Source organism: Manis javanica, chromosome 4 (assembly GCF_040802235.1).
Source record: "Manis javanica isolate MJ-LG chromosome 4, MJ_LKY, whole genome shotgun sequence".
Taxonomy (NCBI): Eukaryota; Metazoa; Chordata; class Mammalia; order Pholidota; family Manidae; genus Manis; species Manis javanica.
This window is the reverse complement of record NC_133159.1, coordinates 14000189-14021574: the sequence shown is the minus strand read 5'-3', so window position 1 is coordinate 14021574 and position 21386 is coordinate 14000189. Positions and strand designations below refer to the sequence as shown.

The window sequence follows — 21386 nt, the reverse complement described above, 5'->3', positions numbered from 1 at the left end:
AGGAAAGCTTTGTGAACTGAAGCGCTGTGGTAGTCTATTAAGGGGGCCAGCCACTATGGAGGGGGCAAGGTGAGTGAGTAGGCTTCGGCCTCTTCTTCTCGTCCGTCTCTGTATCGCGCCGGGGCCATTATATTTGCTGATACAGTCAACTCTGCTGCTCTGGTCTCGGGAACTGTACAAGCCCCAACTCACCTTTTCCAAGTGCCGCGAAGTCACACTATACCTCCTTCACCAACTCCCCGCGCGCAGGCGCGCAGGTGAGCGCAGCTCCGCCCTCCTCCGAAGAGCACGTCCTGCGCAGACCCAGCGCTTCGGGCCTTCCCCGCGCCCCTCTTCGTTTCCCCTGTGAGAGCAGGGGCAAGTCGTCTCCGCGCGTCGCGTGTTTTGACCGGCGACTGCGTCGCGCCATCTGACGCGCCGACGCGTCACTTCCGCCCTTTCCCGGGAGGCGGCGCTGGGCCGGTGGCAAGCCCCTGAAGGGAGCCGCAGTAGTACGACGGAAGATGGCGACGAGCGGCGGCGAAGAGACGGTGGCAGCGGCGCCAGCGCCCGGGGCCCCGGTGCCGGGGGCGGACACGACCCCGGGCTGGGAGGTGGCGGTGCGGCCCCTCCTGTCCGCGTCCTATTCCGCCTTCGAGATGAAGGAGTTGCCGCAGCTGGTGGCCTCAGTCATCGAGAGGTACCGGGCGGCGCCCCGGCGCGGCGGGCGCAGGGAGGGGGAGGGGAGGTCGTGCCTGATCGCCTGGACCTACTTCCTGGCCTCCCCCTGCCGCTTGGGGACCCCAGCCCCAGCCGCGGCTTCGGGCCTCGCGGCCCCTGGGAGACAAGAACTGGTCCGGGGTTCCTCCTGCAAGCTGAGGTAAACTCTCTGTGCCTCAGTTTCCCTCCAGAGGAAAACTTTTGAGGGCCGGACCCATTTGGGAGTGACTTTGAGATGCTTAGCGCTCTAAGGAGAATGTCCCCCGGGCTGCCTCCTACGTTAAGGTCAAAGCACTGATGAGTTTGCATTTCTCGCCCGCACTCGTCCTCATAGATTGGGCCCGAGCGGAGCCCGGGGTTTAAGTTGGAGACCTACCACATAATTTAATAACGGCCCCTCCGTGGTGCTGTAATCACCGGGGGCACGTGCTGTTTCAGTGACCGAAGCTAGTAGTGACCATGGATAACTAACTTCCTTTTCGGGTTTCACTTACTGTATATTGCTACTGTAACGGTCTTTAATTAAAAACATTTCAGTGTGTTAGTCTGAGAGGTCATTTTCCCATAGAAACAGTGCGCTGGCTCGGCTGCGCGCGCGCTCAGTATCTCCAGACTCTTGACTGTGTATTGGTTTGCTGTTACATGGCTTTGTCGTTGTGTACAGAGGTTGTGAGCGTTGGTGTGTTCATAGAAGGCCGTGGTATCAGAGTGCATGCCTTCACCCTGCTCAGAGCAGTCTTTCATTGAGTTTAAGCCAAAAACATGGTTTAAAGCCAGTCTCCTTTTCCATTTTTCTAGGCAAACCTTATTTAAGCAACTCTGCAGTTGCTAACTAGGTCATTTTAGCTTCATGCCAACAATGGTATATCTAAGTGTTAGCCAGAAGGTTAGAAACTGTTGTTTAATATTACTCAAAGGAGGCCCATGGTTTGGCATGTTTGTTTATTATAGTGCCTACTATTACGTTTACGATGCTTTGTATGTAATTTTTTTTAACTATAATAAAATAGTGGCTGGGTTTGGTAACTTCACATTTAACTTTACAGAAGGATTTTCCTAGCTAATTATTAAGCTGAGAATGTTCTGCAAGTGTAAACAAGTATCAAAGATACTGCTCTCGAATTATGTAGCCTCTTTTTAACTGTTTTAAACATTTGGGTATTTTTCCTGAGTTATACTCATCATCTTACTTACAATGGACAATGTTTCACTCTTTGTAGAATATTTGCTTTTGTGTTTTAATGGACATGAGCAGAGTAGGTTATAAAGTCATTTGTTGACACCCTCCCATACATCTGGCATTCTGGGCCCATGCCTTTTAAATTATAATAGTTAAACAACTCTGTCCAACTTGTAGAAGGAACCAAAACCAAATACATCAAACTACGTTTGAATTTTGCCAAATTAATGATAAAGGCCCTTGAGCACCCTAAGATAATCAAGAGTGGCCTTGTGTTTGTAGACTAGTATGACCTCTTTTCATGGTTCAGAAAAGAAGTGCAAACTGATTGCTGTTTAATAATACAAATTTTTATTGGAAGGCAAGGTCCTTGAAGTCTCTCTTCTGGTTTATGTGGCTCAGGTAACTTTGAAAACATACTATGTGTCCTCTTCAGGCTGTATGAGAGGAATATGATCTTTAAGAAAAATTTTCAGCAGAAATATCTCGCTTACAAGTTCTTTACAGTTAAGACAACTAAATCTGTTAAGTGTTCAGTTTGGTGTAGAGCAGAGGGTTGGCACACTTTTTCTGTAAATGGTTAGAGAGTAAATATTTGTGGGCCATCTGTTTTCTGTATGGACTAGTTAGCTTGGCCATTGTGTGGTGAAAACTATGCACAATACATAAATTAATGGGCATGGTTGTGCTCCAGAATCTTGTGGACACTGACATGTGAATTTCATATGATATTTACATGTCACAAAATAAACTTCTTTTGATTTTTTTTCTTCCATAAAGGTTTTGAAAACCATTGGGCTGTACAAAAACAGGTGACTGGTTGGATTTGGCTTACAGGCCATAGTTTGCCAATTCCTGGTTTAGAGCCCAAAAATTAGTATCCTGCTATCAGTATTGTTTCTCAGAAGTTTTATTTGCCTTTCAAAAAAAATAATAAGTTTGTCAGAATTGTTGAAGTATTTGTTGAGTATTAAGTTATGGCCACCAAGTGTAGGACCAGGTCAGAGCCAGCACTGTACAGGTGCTGTGGTGGGCTTCCTTTTGTAGCTAATCAAAGGTAGGGACCTAGGCTGCTACTTTACTTTGGTTGCCCCTCTCATTTTCTGTAGTTCCCATGGTTCTTTACTGTTTTATGCATCTATGTTTTTCTTCCTTGTCTCCAAGGACCGTCTGTTTTTTGTTTTTTATTAAGGTATCATTGATATACACTCTTATTAAGGTTTCACAAGAAAAACAATGCAGTTATTACATTCACCCTTATCATCGAGTCCCTCCCATACCCCATTGCAGTCACTGTCCATCAGTGTAGTAAGATGCCACAAACTCACTACTTGTCTTCTCTGAGCTATGCTGTCTTCCCTGTGACCCCCCACCCCACACCATGTGCACCAATCTTGATACCCCACAGTCTCCTCCCTCCCTTCCCACCTGCCCTCCCCCACACCTTCTCCCCTCCCCTCTCCTTTGGTAACCACTAGTCCCTTCTTGGAGTCTGAGTCTACTGCTATTTTGTTCCTTCAGTTTTGCTTCATTGTTATACTCCACAAATGAGGGAAATCATTTGGTATTTGTCTTTCTCTGCCTGACTTATTTCACTGAGCATAATACCCTCTAGCTCCATCCATGTTGCTGTAAATGGTAGGATTTGTTTCTTATGGCTGAATAGTATTCCATTGTGTATGTGGTATATGTACCACATCTTCTTTATCTGTTTATCTACTGATGGACACTTAGCTTGGTTCCATATTTTGGCTATTGTATATAGTGCTGCGATAAACATAGGGGTGCATGTGTCTTTTTGAATCTGAGAAGTTGTTTTCTTTGGGTAAATTCCTAGGAGTGGAATTCCTGGGTCAAATGATAATTCTATTTTTAGTTTTTTGAGGAACCTCCTATTGCTTTCCACAATGATTGAATTAATTTACATTCCCACCAGCAGTGTAGGAGGGTTCCCCTTTCTCTGCATTCTGGCCAGCGTTTGTTGTTCCTAGTCTTTTCTATGTTGGCCATCCTAACTGGTGTGAGGTGATACCTCATTGTGGTTTTAATTTGCGTTTCCCTGATAATTAGCGAGTAGAGTATCTTTTCATGTGCTGTTGCCATTTGAATTTCTTCTTTGGAGAAGTGTCTGTTCATATCCTCTGCCCATTTTTTAATAGGGTTATTTGCTTTTTGGGTGTTGAGACGTGTGAGTTCTTTACATATTTGGATGTTAACCCCATGTCGGATATGTTATTTACAAATATATTCTCCCATACTGTAGGATGCCTTTTTGTTTTGCTGATGGTGTCCTGTGCTGTACAGAAGCTTTTTAGCTTGATATAGTCCCATTTGTTCATTTTTTATTTTGTTTCCCTTGCCTGAGGAGATGCATTCAGGAAAAAGTTGCTCATGTTTATATTCAAGAGATTTTTGCCTATGTTTTCTTCTAAGAGTTTTATGGTTTCATGACTTACATTCAGGTCTTTGATCCATTTTGAATTTACTCTTGTGTTTGGGGTTAGACAGTGATCCAGTTTCATTCTCTTACATGTAGCTGTCCAGTTTTGCCAACACCAGTTGAAGAAGCTGACATTTCCCCATTGTATATCCATGGCTCCTTATCATATATTAATTGACCATATATGCTTGGGTTTATATCTGGGCTCTCTAGTGTGTTCCATTGGTCTCTGGGTCTGTTCTTGTGCCAGTACCAAATTGTCTTGATTACTGTGGCTTTGTTGTAGAGCTTGAAGTTGGGGAGCATAATCTCCCATGCTTTATTCTTCTTTCTCAGGATTGCTTTGGCTATTCAGGGTCTTTTGTGGTTCCATATGAATTTTAGAACTATTTGCTCTCATTCTCTGAAGAATGCTGTTGGTATTTTGATAGGGATTGCATTGAATCTGTAGATTGCTTTAGGCAGGATGGCCATTTTGACAATATTAATTCTTCCTATCCATGAGCACAGATGTGTTTTCATTTATCGGTATCTTCATTAATTTCTCTCATGAGTGTCTTGTAGTTTTCAGAGAATAGGTCTTTCACTTCTTTGGTTAGGTTTATTCCTAGGTATTTTATTCCTTTTGATGCAATCGTGAATGGAATTGTTTTCCTGGTTTCTCTTTCTGCTAGTTCATCTTTAGTGTCTAGGAATACAACAGATTTCTGTGTATTAGTTATGTATCTTGCAACTTTGCTGAATTCAGATATTAGATCTAGTAGTTATGGAGTGGATTCTTTAGGGTTTTTTATGTACAATATCATGTCATCTGCAAACAGTGACAGTTTAACTTCTTCCTTGCCAATCTGGATGCCTTTTCTTTCTTTGTGTTGAAGGACCTTCTGTTTTTTTCTGTTGCAATCTACTACTCTCTGCTTCCCTTTCTGATATCCTGGCTCCATCATGCCAGCTCTTACTTCTTATCTGGCAGTCTGCTTATCATGGTGAGCATGGTTGTCACTGAACAATTTAATTGACTCTTTGTAGAATACCATCACCACGTACACCCCCAATTGGCCCCCCTCCAAAAAAACCCCAACAGTGTGCCTTTTCCCTGAACCAGTCCTTCCTAGGCTCTCCTGGCCTCCTTAGTGATAGATAAGTCTCTTTGAGTCTCTGCCTCCCAGCTATGTGATACAGTTTAGTCCAGAGAGACCTATTTGAGGCAGAGAAAGGTTTAACAACGTCCCCACTAGATAATGCACAGTCATTTACTAAAAATCATGAAAAGGAGAAAGGGCTGCACTAATGCTGTGATCTTTTGAGTTTATATGCTGTAGGATATAAGGTCAAGATGAACCTACAGAAGAAAAAAAAGGTGTATTACCAAATGATAGAGTATAACTGTGAGGTTAGTCCTCATGACCAGTTAATGCTGCCATGCCTTAGTGTCACATTGACCTCAGGTTTGTCAAGGACATGAGGGACATATCTGAAAGATTTCAGTTCTTTGGTTAACATTTGTTAGATAGTCTGATACACAACAGATATTCAGTAACTGTGTGTGTGTGTGTGTGTGTGTGTGTGTGTGTGTGTGTATTCAGTACATATGTTTGGTTATCTGTTCAGGTTTTAATTGATGTGTTCATAATCAGATTAGTATTTTGGTGTTTTATTTCTGCCAGTCTTTTATGGTCTTACTTTTCTTTTTCATTTATGTGTTTTGTAATGGAATAATTCTATATCTTTGTGGCTCTCATTTCTCAATGTAATATGAGAATGTTCCCATCTCATTAAATATTCTTAAAATATTTTTTAAAATTGAAATGTGGTTAATATAATGGTTTCAGGTGTGCAACATTCTGATTTGACATTTATATGCATTATAAAACACCACAGTAACTGTAGTTACCTTCTGTCATCATACCAAGATATTACAATGTTGACTTATTCTCCAGCATATGTTTTTGAATGAATGTTATTCATTAATGTATTCATTGTGCTTATTTCTTGATTGTAAGTACCATGAACCAAGAATGATGGGTTCTATACTTGGGAGTTTATGTTTCTGATGAGGGGGAAGGAGGTTGAGGAGTTTCCACAGTTTACCAAAAAGGGATGAGTAGTTTGTTATCTAAGAGGGAAAGGAGAGGTGAATCCTCAGTCTTTTATTTCACCCTCTCAGATTTTCACTGTTTGTTCCCTAAAAAAGCTAGATATTTTCAGACCCTAGCCAGTTCTTTTTACTTATGTCAAATTGGATTTCTCTGGCCTGGCTGCTTGGCTGCTGTTTCCCTTTGTGCTCTGTATCACGTTTATTTTGTGTGGAATCTAAGTGCCTCAGATTCCATGTCTCTCAGCAGTGTTTCAGGCTCAGCAAACTGCACTTGCAAAGTTTGTTAGAAGAGCAGATGTTTGAGGAAGATAGTTTGACCACCCAGAGGAGAGAGAAACTTTTACATCTGTGTCTTCTTATTTTTCTTCGTTGGTGTTGTATTTGCTTTCAGTTTCTTCATTCTTCCCCATTCTTCCCTAACTTCTTGCCCCTTGTTCCATCTTTCTATTTCATTGCATCCTCTAGTGTCTTGGCGTCTGTCAGATTCTTGGGGAATGAGGGTGGGGTAAGGAAGTGTGACAGCACACCTTTATTAGGTGACTCACGCACACTTGTTTCTTTAAGAGATATGACATTGTCTTTTGGGCCACATGTCCACCTGTCCATTCTCTCCTGCGAGTCTTTTTAAAACGAATTTCCCTAGGTTTGATCTTAGTTGCCCTAAGCAAATTGTAAGTAGGGCACAAGTCTGCTCCATTTTTTTCTATGCCATTGTTCATCTTTCCCCAAAGTGCATTCTTCTTGTTTCTTCATTGGAATAAGACAGTTGTGTATTTCTAGGGCAGAAAGTAGTGTTGGTTAAATCAAAATGGGGCAACATGGAATCAGGCATTTAAATTAGTTTATTCCTTTTTTTGGATATATTATTTGAGTGGGAATGAAAGTGACAGAGTAAGTTCATTCTTTGGGTGGGCAATTTTTCTTGTTCAGCTGAAAAACATGGGATAAGCAGCTCTGAACTTTTGAAATAAAGCAGAGAAGGTAAATAACCCAGTAAAATACATCAAATTACAGGGTGAGAATACCTTAGGTAGTGAATAAGAATGTATAATGATGAAAGTGAAGGAACAACTAAGTATATGAGGTAGAAGCAAGGAGATTTACTCTAGGGAGTTACCTGCCAACTGTGATGTGATCCTTACTGATCTGATGGCCACCACAAACTTTGCTACTTGGTGTTTAAAGGTTTTTGTTTCCTCCTCTTTGTCCATCTGACAAATAGGGACAAATGATCCTTGGTAGTCAGGAAGATCCTTGCACATCATAGGTGATTCATAAATTTTTTTTCTTGGTGAAGGAGTTCTTTCAAGAAAAAGAACTGATCTTTGATAAATCCCCATTTATCCTTGATAAACCCCCAAATAACAAAGTGTTTGCAATGCCAGCCTCTTAAGTGCTGTTGGAGGTGATTCATCATTCACACTGGCACCTTTTGAACTCCTTGAGCTTTTGGGCTTCCAGGTTGATTTGGCCAAGTTGATAGAGTCCTGCCTGTTACCTTTTCCTAGGCTGCTGCTGTTTGTTGGAGGATTAACTCACTAAGGAAATTACTTAGCTGCATTGCTTTGCTCTTTCTATTTAATAAGAAACATTTTAACCTTTTCTTTGCCTTCTTGTTTCATAGATTGTGGATTTGCATGTGATTTGATAGAATAACATAAATGGATCTAGGTTAGCAGGGCTCCTGATTTTCACAACAGAGGGCATGGTCTCAGCCAGAGATAAGGGATGTGGTTAAAAATGACAATTTGTGGTGATCTGGCTGTATGGGGAGTAGTGGGGAGAAGTGGTACCTAGTGGATTTTGTATGTTAGCACCGATGGGATGATTTCTTCTCTTGATTCTTTTGAAGTTATTAGATTCTGGACTGGCCTTGTTTGATGTTCACAATGGGTTACTGTAATCTGTATTCCCAGTAATAGTATTCTGAGTACTCTGGTCTACCCCCTTTGGGCCAGCATATGGCTGGGCTTTATTAGCTTTTGGTCTTTGCCAATCAGTAATAGAGGACAAAATAGTTTCCTGTTGTTTTTACTTATATGTCTTCAATTCACTTTGAGTTTGAAAATAATAATAAATTTCTTCTTTATTAACCTTTGCACTTACTAAGCCCGATGACTTGAACAAAGTACTCAGTTTTTATTTTCTAAGCTTCACTTTCTCAATCTTGCATACAGGAATGGTAACAGTGCCTACCAAGTAGGATTGCTACAAGAATTAAGGAAGGTGATGCCTATATCTGGCATATGGTAAGCACTAAATAACTGTTGGCTGAATTGTTTTCTTTGCAGTGAATCCGAAATCCTGCACCATGAGAAGCAGTATGAGCCATTCTACTCATCTTTTGTTGCACTTTCCACACACTACATTACAACAGTTTGCAGCCTCAGTAAGTATTTCACCCTTGTCACTCACACCCTTCTGAGGGCTTGAGAATAGGGGATTGTGTATCCTGTTGTTAGGGTGTCTGATCAAGTTGTTAATGAAGCTTGTAGTTTAGCACTCCTAATCTTTCTCCTGAGAGTGGAGTTGGCTCTGAGTCTGATAAGGCTCTGGAAGTTCCTTCCTCGGCCAATCAAGAGGCATTTAAAATTTCTTGGTTTGGACACCTGCTTTATAACCCATTAAGTTAGCCTTCCTTGCCTTCTTAATCAAAAGCATTTTATTCTAGTTTGTTAATTGCAGGGTGTGGTGAGAGATACTGATGTGGGGTTAGCAAACACTAACCAAGGCTCTGTTCCTTGTTTGGTTTTGGTGAGAAAGTAAATTTTCCTTTTGTGTTTACTGGTATGTAAATGGATTTTATCTTTAGTTCCCCATTTTTAAACTTTCTATGCAAAAAGTAGCCAAGTCCTTATTTTCCACTATTTCTGAATTTTTGCATTTTCAATTTTTTCGTCCTAACTCAGAGAGTTCTGAAGAATTCTAGTTATTTGTTTACTTAAATAGTTTGCTAAGCAAGTAAAATGAAAGGAAGCTGTAAGGTTGCTGAATACTCTTTTAGTGTCCAGTGCCATTTATTATAGGCATTGGTAGTGGCAGAATCACATTTAGCTTGAAGAAACTGTGGAAGAAGCCCCTTGCAAAGGGCATTTAGAACCAATGGGAAAAGAGAGGTAGTGTAGTTAAGAGCATAAATTCTAGATTTTTATTCTAGCAGTGTGACTTTGGGCAAGTCATTTAATATCTCGATGGTTTAATTTCCTTATCTATTTAAAAACCAAAGAAAAGGAGGGGGAAGGAATAACTAATACTGACCTCAAAAAATTGGTTTAAGGAATAAGTAGGTTAATATATTTGAAGTGCTTGGTACATACTGTGATTTATTTCCTATATAATTATCTTAATTTTCTAGTAGATAAAAGATAAATTGGTTTAGAAGCAATGATGGTTATCAATGCCAAGATGCCTTTGTTTGCCCCTTGGGTTCTTGGATCTGAATAATTATTATCATTGAATGATACTGGGTATGTTGGACATACGGAGCTCAGTACTTGTTTTGTTTGCTTTATTGACTGTGAGGCTGAAGTGAGTTTTAACAGTATGAGGTTAAATGAAGCTTATTACTTTCTCAGTTCCCCGGAACCAACTTCAGTCGGTGGCAGCAGCCTGTAAAGTCTTGATTGAGTTTTCTCTTCTACGTCTGGAGAATCCAGATGAGGCTTGTGCTGTGTCCCAGGTGAGAGGTGTTGGGCTCATGTTCGGTCCTTATTTTGAGGCAGGAGTGTGACTGACTGGGGGAATGATGGAGAAGAGATGGTAGAGAGCAGGGGCTGGCAAACTTTCTGTAATAGGCCAGATAGTAAATAATTTGCTGACTATCCAGTCCCTGTTGCAGCTAATCTCTGCCTTTTAAACTGTGCTTTTGTAGAATGAGCGCAGCCAGAGACAATATATAAATGAATGAGTATAGCTGTGGTCCAATAAGCTTTATTTACAAAAGCAGGCAGTGAGCTGAATTGGCTGTGGTTTGCCGGCGTTTGGTATAGAGGACGTGGAGAGACTTTTCCAAGGATCGCAAAGTTACATGTCTGCATGAGCTGGACAAGTAACCTAAAACAAGTGAAGTGTGCTAGTGGAGAAGGGCGCGTGACCCAGCTCTAAGGGGCTAATCATTGCTGAGCTTCAGCTGCTTGTTGCCGTGTAGGAATGGAGACTCAAAGTTGCTATATCTTGTGAATTATTGAGAGAGGTAAGAAATCTGGATTTGTATGTTAAGCTTTCCATGTTTTAAAAAGTTAGCCACAAATTAAACAACAGCGCTGAGATCAGTAAGGTAAATCTTCAAGCCAGATGTGGTCTGAGGACCATCATCTCGTGACCTCTGTTTTAGTGTCTTTTTCAATAATTTGTGGTTCTTGATATGCACCTGAATTTGGACCTAGGCCAGTTAGAAGTCCCAAAAGAGTAGAGTCCTCTAAAAGACACATTTGATTTGTTTTCTTTTCAGAAACACTTGATTCTCCTCATCAAGGGCCTGTGCACTGGCTGTAGCCGACTAGACAGAACGGAAATCATCACGTTTACAGCAATGATGAAATCAGCCAAGCTGCCGCAGACAGTGAAGACACTCTCAGATGGTGAGTGTCCCTTTGCCAGACGTGGTTCCTTGGCTGTGTCCCTGGCTGGCTTCTAGGGCCACTCACTTCATCCCGTTTTTTGCTTTTGTAATTTGCAGTGGAAGATCAAAAAGATCTGGCTTCACCAGTAAGCCCAGAACTAAGGCAGAAGGAGGTACAGATGAATTTTTTGAACCAGCTGACGTCAGTTTTCAACCCCAGAACTGTTGCATCACCACCAGTAGGTCCACAGACTCCAGTGAGTTACTTCAGCCAAATGTCCTTATCCTCTGGGGTTTAAGATGATAATAGGAAAAATAAGTAACAAACGTATTTTATATTTGTGATATAAGATGATCTCCATGCCTGTGGGGAGAAAAAAGTGGAAGAATACAAACCGAACAAAAATAAAACTCACCCCAGCTCTTTCTGTCCATAGTTGATGACCATTCTTTTGACATTTCTCAATGCAAAAATCAAACATAAAGAAAATGAACACTTCTTTTTCTGTAAATGGCATCACTCTGTGTTAGTTATAGAATATATATTTTTTCTCCCTCTGTTAGGGAAAATAACTTGTATTTTCTCCATCATTAGAGAGGAAGTTCCCCCTCATTAACTGGGAAGTCTGAAGAGTGTCCATGGGGCCACTGCTTAGTTTGGACAGTTGGTTGGATTCTGAACTCCAGGGCAGCAGTTTACAGGTGGTAGTATCTTGCTAGGCCTTTCACATCTTTTGTTTCTCTTCAGGTGGAAGGAGAAAATGAAGAACAGTCATCCACAGATCAAGCCTTTGCAATCAAAACCAAGAATGTGTTCATAGCTCAGAATGTGGCTAGCCTACAAGAACTTGGTAAGACTCGTAATTGTCATCAGAAAGCTGTTTTCTCTGCTTTCACAGGTGCCTTAGTGGAAAAGAATCAAGCAGGCAGAGGCCTGTTTGTAAAGTCAAGTCTTTTCATTACTTCAGGTGGCTCAGAGAAGCTACTGCGTGTGTGTTTGAACCTGCCATATTTCCTGCGCTATATCAATCGGTTTCAGGATGCAGTGTTGGCCAATTCCTTCTTCATTATGCCTGCAACAGTAGCAGATGCCACTGCTGTTCGGAATGGGTAAGATTCTCCAGGGTGCATATGCTTTATGTTCTAACACTGCTCTCAAAAGGAGAGAACCTGGTTAGTTTTTAAGGCATGCTGACTTTCTTTAACTCTCAGATCATAGAAACAAGTGACTCAGAGAGACACTGTCGTTAATCTTCTCCTGTGTCATGTTCCAGTTTTCATTCATTGGTGATTGATGTAACCATGGCATTGGATACCCTTTCTCTGCCTGTGTTGGAACCTCTCAGTCCTTCCCGCCTGCAAGATGTGACAGTCCTCAGCCTAAGTTGTCTATATGCAGGTGAGAACTTACTATGTCTGATCTCATTTTCTTGGTCAAGCACAGGTAACTTTTTTTTATTTATTTTATTTTATTTTGGTATCATTAATCTACAATTACATGAAGGACATTATGTTTACTAGGCTCCCCCCTTCACCAAGTCCCCCCCACATCCCCGTTCACAGTCACTGTCCATCAACATAGTAAGATGCTATAAAATCACTACTTGTCTTCTCTGTGTTGCACAGCCCTCCCTGTGCCCCCCCCCCCCAACTATACATGCTAATCGTAATGCCCCCTTTCTTTTTTTCCCGCCCTTATCCCTCCCTTCCCACCCATTCTCCCCAGTCCCTTTCCCTTTGGTAACTATTAGTCCATTCTTGGGTTCTATGCTTCTGCTGCTGTTTTGTTCCTTTAGTTTTCTTTTGTTCTTATACTCCACATATGAGTGAAATCATTTGGTACTTGTCTTTCTCCGCCTGGCTTATTTCACTGAGCATAATACCCTCTAGCTCCATCCATGTTGTTGCGAATGGTAGGATTTATTTTTTTCTTATGGCTGAGTAATATTCCATTGTGTATATGTACCACATCTTCTTTATCCATTCATCTACTGATGGACACTTAGGTTGCTTCCATATCTTGGCTATTGTAAATAGTGCAGCGATAAACAGGGGTGCATCTGTCTTTTTCAAACTGGAGTGCTGCATTCTTGGGGTAAATTCCTAGAAGTGGAATTCCTGGGTCAAATGGTAAGTCTATTTTGAGCATTTTGAGGAACCTCCATATTGCTTTCCACAATGGTTGAACTAATTTACATTCCCACCAGCAGTGTAGGAGGGTTCCCCTTTCTCCACAACCTCGCCAACATTTGTTGTTGTTTGTCTTTTGGATGGTAGCTGTCCTTACTGGTGTGAGATGATATCTCATTGTGGTTTTAATTTGCATTTCTCTGATGACAAGCGATGTGGAGCATCTTTTCATGTGTCAAGCACAGGTAACTTTTTGAAAACCAGGAGATCCTACTTTCTCCCCTTTTACTCAGTCCCTTCCCCCAAGGATCACCTAGTATCTCACTAGGTGAAACGGGTCTCAGTAAGAATCTCATAAATCATCTATCCTGCAACTGCTGGCATCAAGCTATGTGCACATTTGATTTCATAGTATGTGCAGATAGTGTTTGTTGTGTAAAAAAGGAAATGCCAAGTGCTGTTGGGTTATTGAGATGAACAATACGTAATCCCTGCCCTCAAGGAGCCAACATCATAACAATGGAGAACAATCGGACCACATAGGATAATAGAAGATGGGAGATGATACCGTCAATGAGAGATGTACAGAAAATCATGGACACACAAATAAGGGAGAGATTGAGTCTTGCTGAGGGAGCAGGTGTGAGAAAGGCTTTGTGGAACAGGGTAGTATATGTTTTATACTGATTAATGTAATGAATGTTATTCTTTATGCTCCCACAAAATCCCCTCTCCCTGTTGATCATGCTGCCTTGGAAGTGGGGCCTGACAGCTGGTGTTTACTTGCTCTTAAGTTATTGTTACAGTGACTTTTTAACCAAATTCACTGATCTTTGGTTTTAAACACCATAGTTCTGGTATGTCTTGGAAGGCATAACAATTTCTAATATTTACATGGTTCTATAAGCAAAGATTAGAACAGTCTTGGAAATCTGGCCTTGGGAGCACCAAGAAATTGCTGATTATCTCCCAGCATTCTTTAAACAGCTTTATTTTTAAACATCCATGTAAATAAGAATGTAAAGATAAGGGACCTTCATTTGGGAAAGGCAGTGTTCATGTAAGAGTTTTGTTGATGTATCTTGTAGGGCAGGTAGCATTTCAGCGTGGCTATTTCTAGGCAGAGGTAAAAGCAGGACCAAAATTATCCCAGAATTGAGAGGAATGTACTGTGTAAGAGTGTGTGTGTGTGTGTGTGTGTGTGTGTGTGTGAGAGAGAGAGAGAGAGAGAGGAGAGAGAGAGATTGAGATTAGTGGGTGGGTTTGTTGTACAGCTGGAAGGAAAGTAGGACCCGAGAGAGAGAGAGAGAGAGAGAGAGAGAGAGAGAGAGAGGAGAGAGGAGAGAGAGGAGAGAGAGAGAGATTGTGATTAGTGGGTGGGTTTGTTGTACAGGTGGAAGGAAAGTAGGACCCAATCAATCACTGAGGGCTGAGAAATGTAGTCTTAGGTCATATTTGGGTCCATATCCTATAGATAGTAGAGACCATTAAATATTTTGAAATGTGGTATGAACTGACCTATATTTAGGAAGCACATTTAGGCAGTAGTATGCAGGATATTTTGGTGTGGGGAAATATTGGAGGCAGGGAAATCAGTTAACAGGAATTTGCAGTCATTCAGGCAAGATACATTAAGGGCCTGGGCTAGAGCACCTGCAGAAGAAATAGAAAGCTAAGGAGACATGTGAGAATGTGCTGGCTCCAAACTCATTTATAGTGTTTATTTCCTAGTCCTCTACCTCTGATCTTTGTGTTTCTAAATTTGGGATTTATTTTCACTTCTCTGGGAATCTGTTGAGTATCACATGGATACCAGTATACTTAGTCAATAAGGATTAAAGATTCCTTAAAACATTTTAGTTGGATCAAAGATCCCAGATGTCATTTGTTGTTGAAATTTAATCACTTGGGATTTGATTTAAAGAAAGGTATTTGGTCTTCATGTCTTTGAGAAATACTAAGTGTGAGACTTTGTTCTCCCATAATCTTAAAAAAATTAAAACAAGTTTTTAATGTTTTAAAATTAATAGATTTTATTTTTAAAGTAGTTTTAGGTTTATAGAAAAATTGAGCAGATTGTAGAGAATTCCCATTTACTCTCTTCTGTATACGATTTCCCTTATTATTAGAATTAATATGCTACATTTGTTATAATTGATGAGCTGATGTTGATACATTATTATTAACTGAAGTCCATAGTTTAAGTAGGGTTCCAGCTTTGTGTCACATAGTAATAGGGGTTCTGACAAATGCATAGTGTCATGTATCTGTCATCACCATATCATAGAGAATGGTTTCACTGCCCTAAAAATCCCGTGTTCCACTTTGTAATCACCACCCCCTTCCCACATCCCTAGGACTACCGCTTTTTACTGTCTCTGTAGTTTTAACTTCTCCGGAATGTCACCTGGCTACAATCAGTGATATAGTATGTAGCCTTTTCAGGCTCGCTCCCCTGCTTAGACTATGCCTTTAAGGTTCCTCTGTGTCTTTCTGTGGCTGGATAGTTTATCTCTTTATTACTGAATGATATTCCTTGTATAGATGAACCACACCTTATCCACTCATTGAAGGCTGTATTGATTGCATCCATTTGTCAGCAATTATGGCTAAAGCTACAATAAATACTCATGTGAAGTTTTCAGGTCATTTGGGTAAGTCCCTAGGAGTGTGACTGCTGGATTGTATGGTAGCACCATGTTTAGTCTTGTCCTTATGGGATTTACTTTCAGCAGTCAGGTCATGGACTTGCTTGTGGGTGGGTTGCGTTTTTCTGTTTTCGTTTTGGTGGATTCTTGGGATTTTGGTGCCGTGATTGGAATCTGTGCATCTTTTTCTTTCAGGTGTGAGTGTGGCAACTTGCATGGCCATCCTTCATGTGGGTAGTGCCCAGCAAGTGCGGACAGGGTCCACAAGCTCCAAAGAAGAAGACTATGAGAGTGATGCAGCTACAATTGTCCAGAAATGTGTAAGCCGAGCCTCCAAGGGTATGGGAGCCTGGATCGTTCAAATGAGGGAATATGGCCAGTTTCAGTTTGTTCTGTGAAAGAGGAAAGGATGTGGAGGACTCTCCATGCCCGTTCCCCGTGGGCAGTAGGTCTGAGAGCTAGGCCTTCCGCTTGCCTATTTGGCAGATTGGTTAACCCAGTGAAAATCTTTTCAGCTTTGTGAAGACAGTAGGCCTTAGGCACGATGAGTCATTCAGTCAGCAAATACACTTTGGGCTTCCTGTGTGTCAGGGCACTTTTAGTGGAGATACGCAAGACACCAGATAATTTTGGATAGTGGGAAGTGTATGTAGGACAAGTAAATATGATAGAAAGCAGTCTGATGAGGACTTGGGTGTGTTGCTTTAGACTGGGTAGAGGAAACACCTCTGAGAAGGTGACATGAGCTGAATGAAAAGGGGGAGTTAATGTCATGTGAAGATCAAGGAAAGTGATGGAATTGAATCATTAGAAAGTGACTTGAGAATATTAGGCTCTTCAAGCTAAGTTAATTTGGGTAGGATTTCGCATTTATAATGAAATACGTCGGCTTGCTCAGATTTTTGTGTATGTTTGATATTGGACAGCTTGAAATCTATGATATGATTGGACAGGCTATCAGCAGTTCCCGCCGGGCTGGTGGTGAGGTAAGAAGCATGTCTGTTAAGTTCCTGTCTTGTAGCCTCTAAGATGTGTTCCTGTCTCATAACCTATAAGGTCTCTGTGTCCATATTTTTGTTCTGTGCCTTTTTCAACAGCACTATCAGAACTTCCAATTGCTGGGTGCTTGGTGTTTGTTAAACAGCCTTTTCCTCATATTGAACCTCAGTCCTACGGCCCTGGCTGATAAGGGGAAGGAGAAAGATCCACTGGCTGCACTCCGAGTCAGAGACATCCTTTCTCGCACAAAAGAGGGAGTGGGCTCTCCTAAACTGGGGCCTGGAAAAGGGTACGTAGCTACCTGGTTGCTGCTCGTGTTCTGTTTTGTTTTCCTACTGTTTTATATTGATGGGGAGCTAGTGTTAAGTCCTACATCAACAGAAAAATTCACCTGCATACCTGTTTGAATTCAACAGCTAATATGATAATCATAGCTGTGTGGTTTTAGATAAATCACTTATTTTCTCTGATTTTTTTCCCCTCATATGTAAGAGGGAGAAGATATGTGTGTAGTAAGTATTTTAGGATTTTTATGAGGTCAAATTCAGAAAAAAAGTGCTTCCATTTTGTAAAATGGGCTTGTTTGACTTGGGGTTGATTACTCCATGTTGAACCTGTAAAGTGAGGATTCTGTCAGGTTTTCGTGGTTTGCTTTACACAGTTGCTACCGTTTTGATGAAGTCTGGACAGTAAGTCCTGCTTGCTGGGAAAGAAATTAGAGATAGGACTTTGGGACTGTTCACGGTTTTATTTTCTAAGGCCAGGCATTTCTGGATTTTATTTATTCCTTCAGTCCCTGCCATCTACTAGGCTGTCTCTGGGTGTTGGGGATATAGCACTCATCAAAGCAATGCCTTTGCCTTTATGGGGCTTATTTCCTAACTGGAGCAACAATGAACAAAGATACTAAAAAGTTCCTAATAGGTTATTGTGTATCAGTGTTGTGAAGAAAACCAAGCAGAGTAAGAGGCTAGAGAGTGACAGGGGCTGTTATTTTAGTTAGGATGGTGAAGAAAGGGCTCTGAAGACAAGATGTAGATGACATATATGAGGTGGCAGAGTGAGCCATGCAGATATTTGGGGTAGAATTGGTCAGGTTTGGAGGTGGAAGTATGATGGGCATTTTTAAGTATCAGCAAGGTCAGTGTGGCTCCAGTGGAAAAATCGAGGCCTGAGAGTAGTAGAAAATTAGGTCAGAGAGGTAGCCAAGGGCCAGATCACCTAGGGCCAAGTGTAATCTGTAGCTGTTACAGGGCTTTTGACAGGGGAGTGATATGATGTCATTTTTTATTAGTGATCTGAGAACACAGCTGCTATGTGGAGAATGGACTGTAGGGGCCTAAGAGGAGAAGGAGGGAGAAAGGAAGCTAATGTGTTAGTCCAAATGAGCATTGAAAGGGACGTGGAATAGGGTGGTAATGGTGAAGGCAGAGAGAAGAGGTCAAATCAGGGTGTGTTTTGAAGGTACAGCTGACAGGATTTGTTAGTGGCTTGGATATTGAGTACGAAAGATAATGACATCAGAATTTTTTGGCATGAGCCACCAGGCTATGTAATTCACTGAGATAGGGAACACAAGCTTAGGACTGGGTGGGAGGAAGGGAAGGAAAGAATTTAACCTTGACTGTGCTCAGTTTCAGATGACTGCCACCAGACCTCTGACAGTCATCTGAGATGTGAGGTGTGTTGGGTAGGCTGCTGGGTATGTAAGTCTGCATTTCAAGGAAGTAGTCACATTCTAGGCGTTACTCAACAAATTATTCACTCAAGTATCTTCTCTGTCTCAGGCTCAGTGTTAGTTCTGGAATGCTGTGTTGAACAAAAAGAATAGACACATTTCCAAGAGATATGAAGTTGTTTGTCAAGTTGTTTTTAGGGAGTATTATAATAAGGGCATTTGACCTTGTCAGAGAAGTCAAGGCCAGCTTCCCTGAAGAAGTGTTAATTGAGCTGAAATCTGAAATTGACACTGGGAAGGTAAGGCCACAGATAGCAGGCAAAGAAGGGAGGTAAGTGTGCTCCAGAGAGAGCAGTCTGTGTGATTTTGTGAGTGTCTATCACCACTCTTGGCATTGTAAAAGGGAAGGGGAGAGTGCCAAAAGATACATTCTTAGAAGTAGCAGTTACATTTTAAAAATGGTTATTGTTTCTTTGCATTTAAAAAGAATGCATGTATGTTGTATAGGTTATAAACCATCACAAAAGAAAAAAAAATCCCAAATTCTCCCACCGAAATTGGTAGACATTCCTCCAACCATTTTTCTGTGCACATACGTAAAATACGTGTTCACAAATACAGGGTCACTCTTACAAAATATTGTAGACATCTTTTCAGTGACACTGTTACCAATTCTGTGGAAGTTTGTAATGGCTGATGGTGTTCCACTGTATAAATACACCACAGTGAACTAATTACCTTACTGAACACTCATACAAGTTGTTCCACATTTCTTGTTATGAGAAACCATGCTTTGATAAACCTTCTAAAACTTAAATCTTTGTGAATTTGTTTAATTATCCCCTTGGGGTAAATTCCTAGAAGCATGATTGTTAGGCTAAAGGGCACACTGACTTAAAAATTTGAAATGTTTTGCCAAATTGCTGTCATTTTGCATTCTCACTGGCTGTGTGTGCATATACCCATTTCTCTAGGTCCTCTCTTGACAGCCAGTATCAGTAGTCTTTGTGTTTGCTGATTCTTAGAGGAGAAAGATGTTACTATATCGCTCTTACTGTATTTTCCTGACTGCTAGTGTGGCTGTGGTCCTCCTCACATTTTCATTGGTCATTTATGATTCTTTAGTGAACTGCCTGTGTCCATTGCCCCAGTTTTCTCTTTTGTTGGTTGTCCTTTTTTTCTTTTTGATCTATGAGCTCATCAGATATGAGATACACTGACCCTTTGTCACGTGGTCATTTGGACAGAAAGATAAAGTTTTACTCAGATTTAATGTAAAACATTGTTCTGTTTTCTTCAGTTTGTGTCAAGATGTTTTAAAGAAGTTGGTAATTTTTACCTTTTTTCTTCTTGAAAGAATGACTTTTAAAAGTTCAACCAACATTTATTCATTTTTCATTGGAATATAGTTGATGTACAACAGCTAACATATAATATGTCAGCATCTTCACATGATCCAATAGCTTTGAATTGATAGTTTAAATTCCAAAACTGCATGGATTTGAAAGAGTTTCTTGTAGCCCAGGACTTCTTAACCTAAAGCCTGTGGATCCTTAGGCAGTTAGTGAATGTGCTTCAGGGAAGCTGAGCTTCTGAAATTTTATGCAGATTTTGGATGTTTGTGCAGTTTTTTCCCTCCTGGGGAAAGATCCACAAATTCTGAAAGGACTCTAGGGCCCCCAGATTTGCAAGGTTTGCTGTTTCCGAGGTAGTGATTTGTTGTGAGTTGTCTTTAAGATTTGTGTTTCCTTCTCTGTGTAGGCATCAAGGATTTGGGGTGCTCTCTGTAATATTGGCAAACCATGCTGTCAAGCTGTTAACATCTCTCTTCCAAGATCTGCAAGTGGAGGCTCTTCACAAGGTGAGGGATTGTGCTTGGGGAGTCAACATATTAACTGCAGGGTTCACTTCTAGGTAAGCTAACTTGAGCTGTCAGATCAGGTTATTTCCTGCTGAGGTGGAACACTAATTCTCTTTTGATGTGGTTACCCTCAGGGTTGGGAGACAGATGGTCCCCCTGCAGTCCTGAGCATTATGGCCCAGAGCACCTCCATACAGAGGATTCAGCGGCTGATTGACTCTGTCCCTCTGACGAACTTGCTACTGACATTACTCTCAACTGCCTACAGAAAGGTCGGTGGGGTCATGCTATCCATAATTTGGAAAAGCGTATACGATACAACCTTCTCAAAATGAGTAAGACTAACTCTACATTGTGACCTTTATAAACTCAAGACTTGTGGTAATGGTTTTGAAAGTGAGAGGCATTCTTAAGTAATTGTAAACATTTGAATCAGTTATCAGTGTTGTGAGACATATGGCTACTTGGTGATTTGTGACAATTGGCATGCTGAAGCAAAAACAGAGGTCACAATGCAAACACTTCCTCTTCAATTCTTGCTCATATCTCTGGTTTTGGAATGCTTCTGTAGGATAAAGCAATGAGAGCCCTGAAGGGAACTATTAGGAGAAGTACTTGGATTTAGAAACGAAGTAAGACGTGGAAAAAACTTGATGTGAATGAGATCACTTTTGTGATGACCAGTTGTAAAAACCTCACTGTTTTCCTAGGCATGTGTCCTGCAGCGTCAGAGGAAGGGCTCCATGAGCAGTGATGCCAGTGCCTCTACTGACTCAAACACCTACTACGAGGATGATTTCAGCAGCACAGAGGAGGACAGCAGCCAAGGTGGGGCCCTTTCTTTCCTCTCTCCCAGGAGATCAGCTACAGAGTCAACAGTACCTTTCCCAGCTTCCTTTAGTTTCCTATTCACCATTTTCTTTCTCGGGCCAAGCTAGGATACCGATTTTGTGTGCACTCAAAGGTGACATGCTCTTTAAGAGTGAGTTGAGTTGTTGAAGACTGAATGATAGGAACTACTATCAGCAAAGCCCAGATTGCTTTTCATTCCTTTCCCTCCAAAATCAAAATACATTGCAGTTGTTCATATTT

The 21386-nt window shown here is 41.2% G+C and overlaps 1 protein-coding gene across 7 annotated transcripts in view; it reads left to right on the top strand.

The window, feature by feature from the left end:
• The first annotated feature begins 443 nt into the window (after positions 1-443).
• The window catches only part of UBR4 (ubiquitin protein ligase E3 component n-recognin 4), a 127387-nt gene continuing 106444 nt past the window's right edge, over positions 444-21386 (top strand). For 6 of the 7 annotated variants that reach the window (XM_036999922.2, XM_073233303.1, XM_073233305.1 and 3 more), the window contains exons 1-14: positions 444-679; positions 8709-8806; positions 9993-10096; positions 10868-10997; positions 11096-11235; positions 11727-11829; positions 11947-12088; positions 12253-12377; positions 15952-16076; positions 16683-16742; positions 16854-17044; positions 20195-20294; positions 20429-20566; positions 21005-21122. In XM_036999922.2, the coding sequence (XP_036855817.2) occupies positions 504-679; positions 8709-8806; positions 9993-10096; positions 10868-10997; positions 11096-11235; positions 11727-11829; positions 11947-12088; positions 12253-12377; positions 15952-16076; positions 16683-16742; positions 16854-17044; positions 20195-20294; positions 20429-20566; positions 21005-21122 (1750 nt within the window). In that variant the 5' untranslated portion in view covers positions 444-503. The remainder of the gene's footprint in view (positions 680-8708; positions 8807-9992; positions 10097-10867; positions 10998-11095; positions 11236-11726; positions 11830-11946; positions 12089-12252; positions 12378-15951; positions 16077-16682; positions 16743-16853; positions 17045-20194; positions 20295-20428; positions 20567-21004; positions 21123-21386) is intronic. The other variant, XM_073233302.1, reaches the window with a different exon arrangement.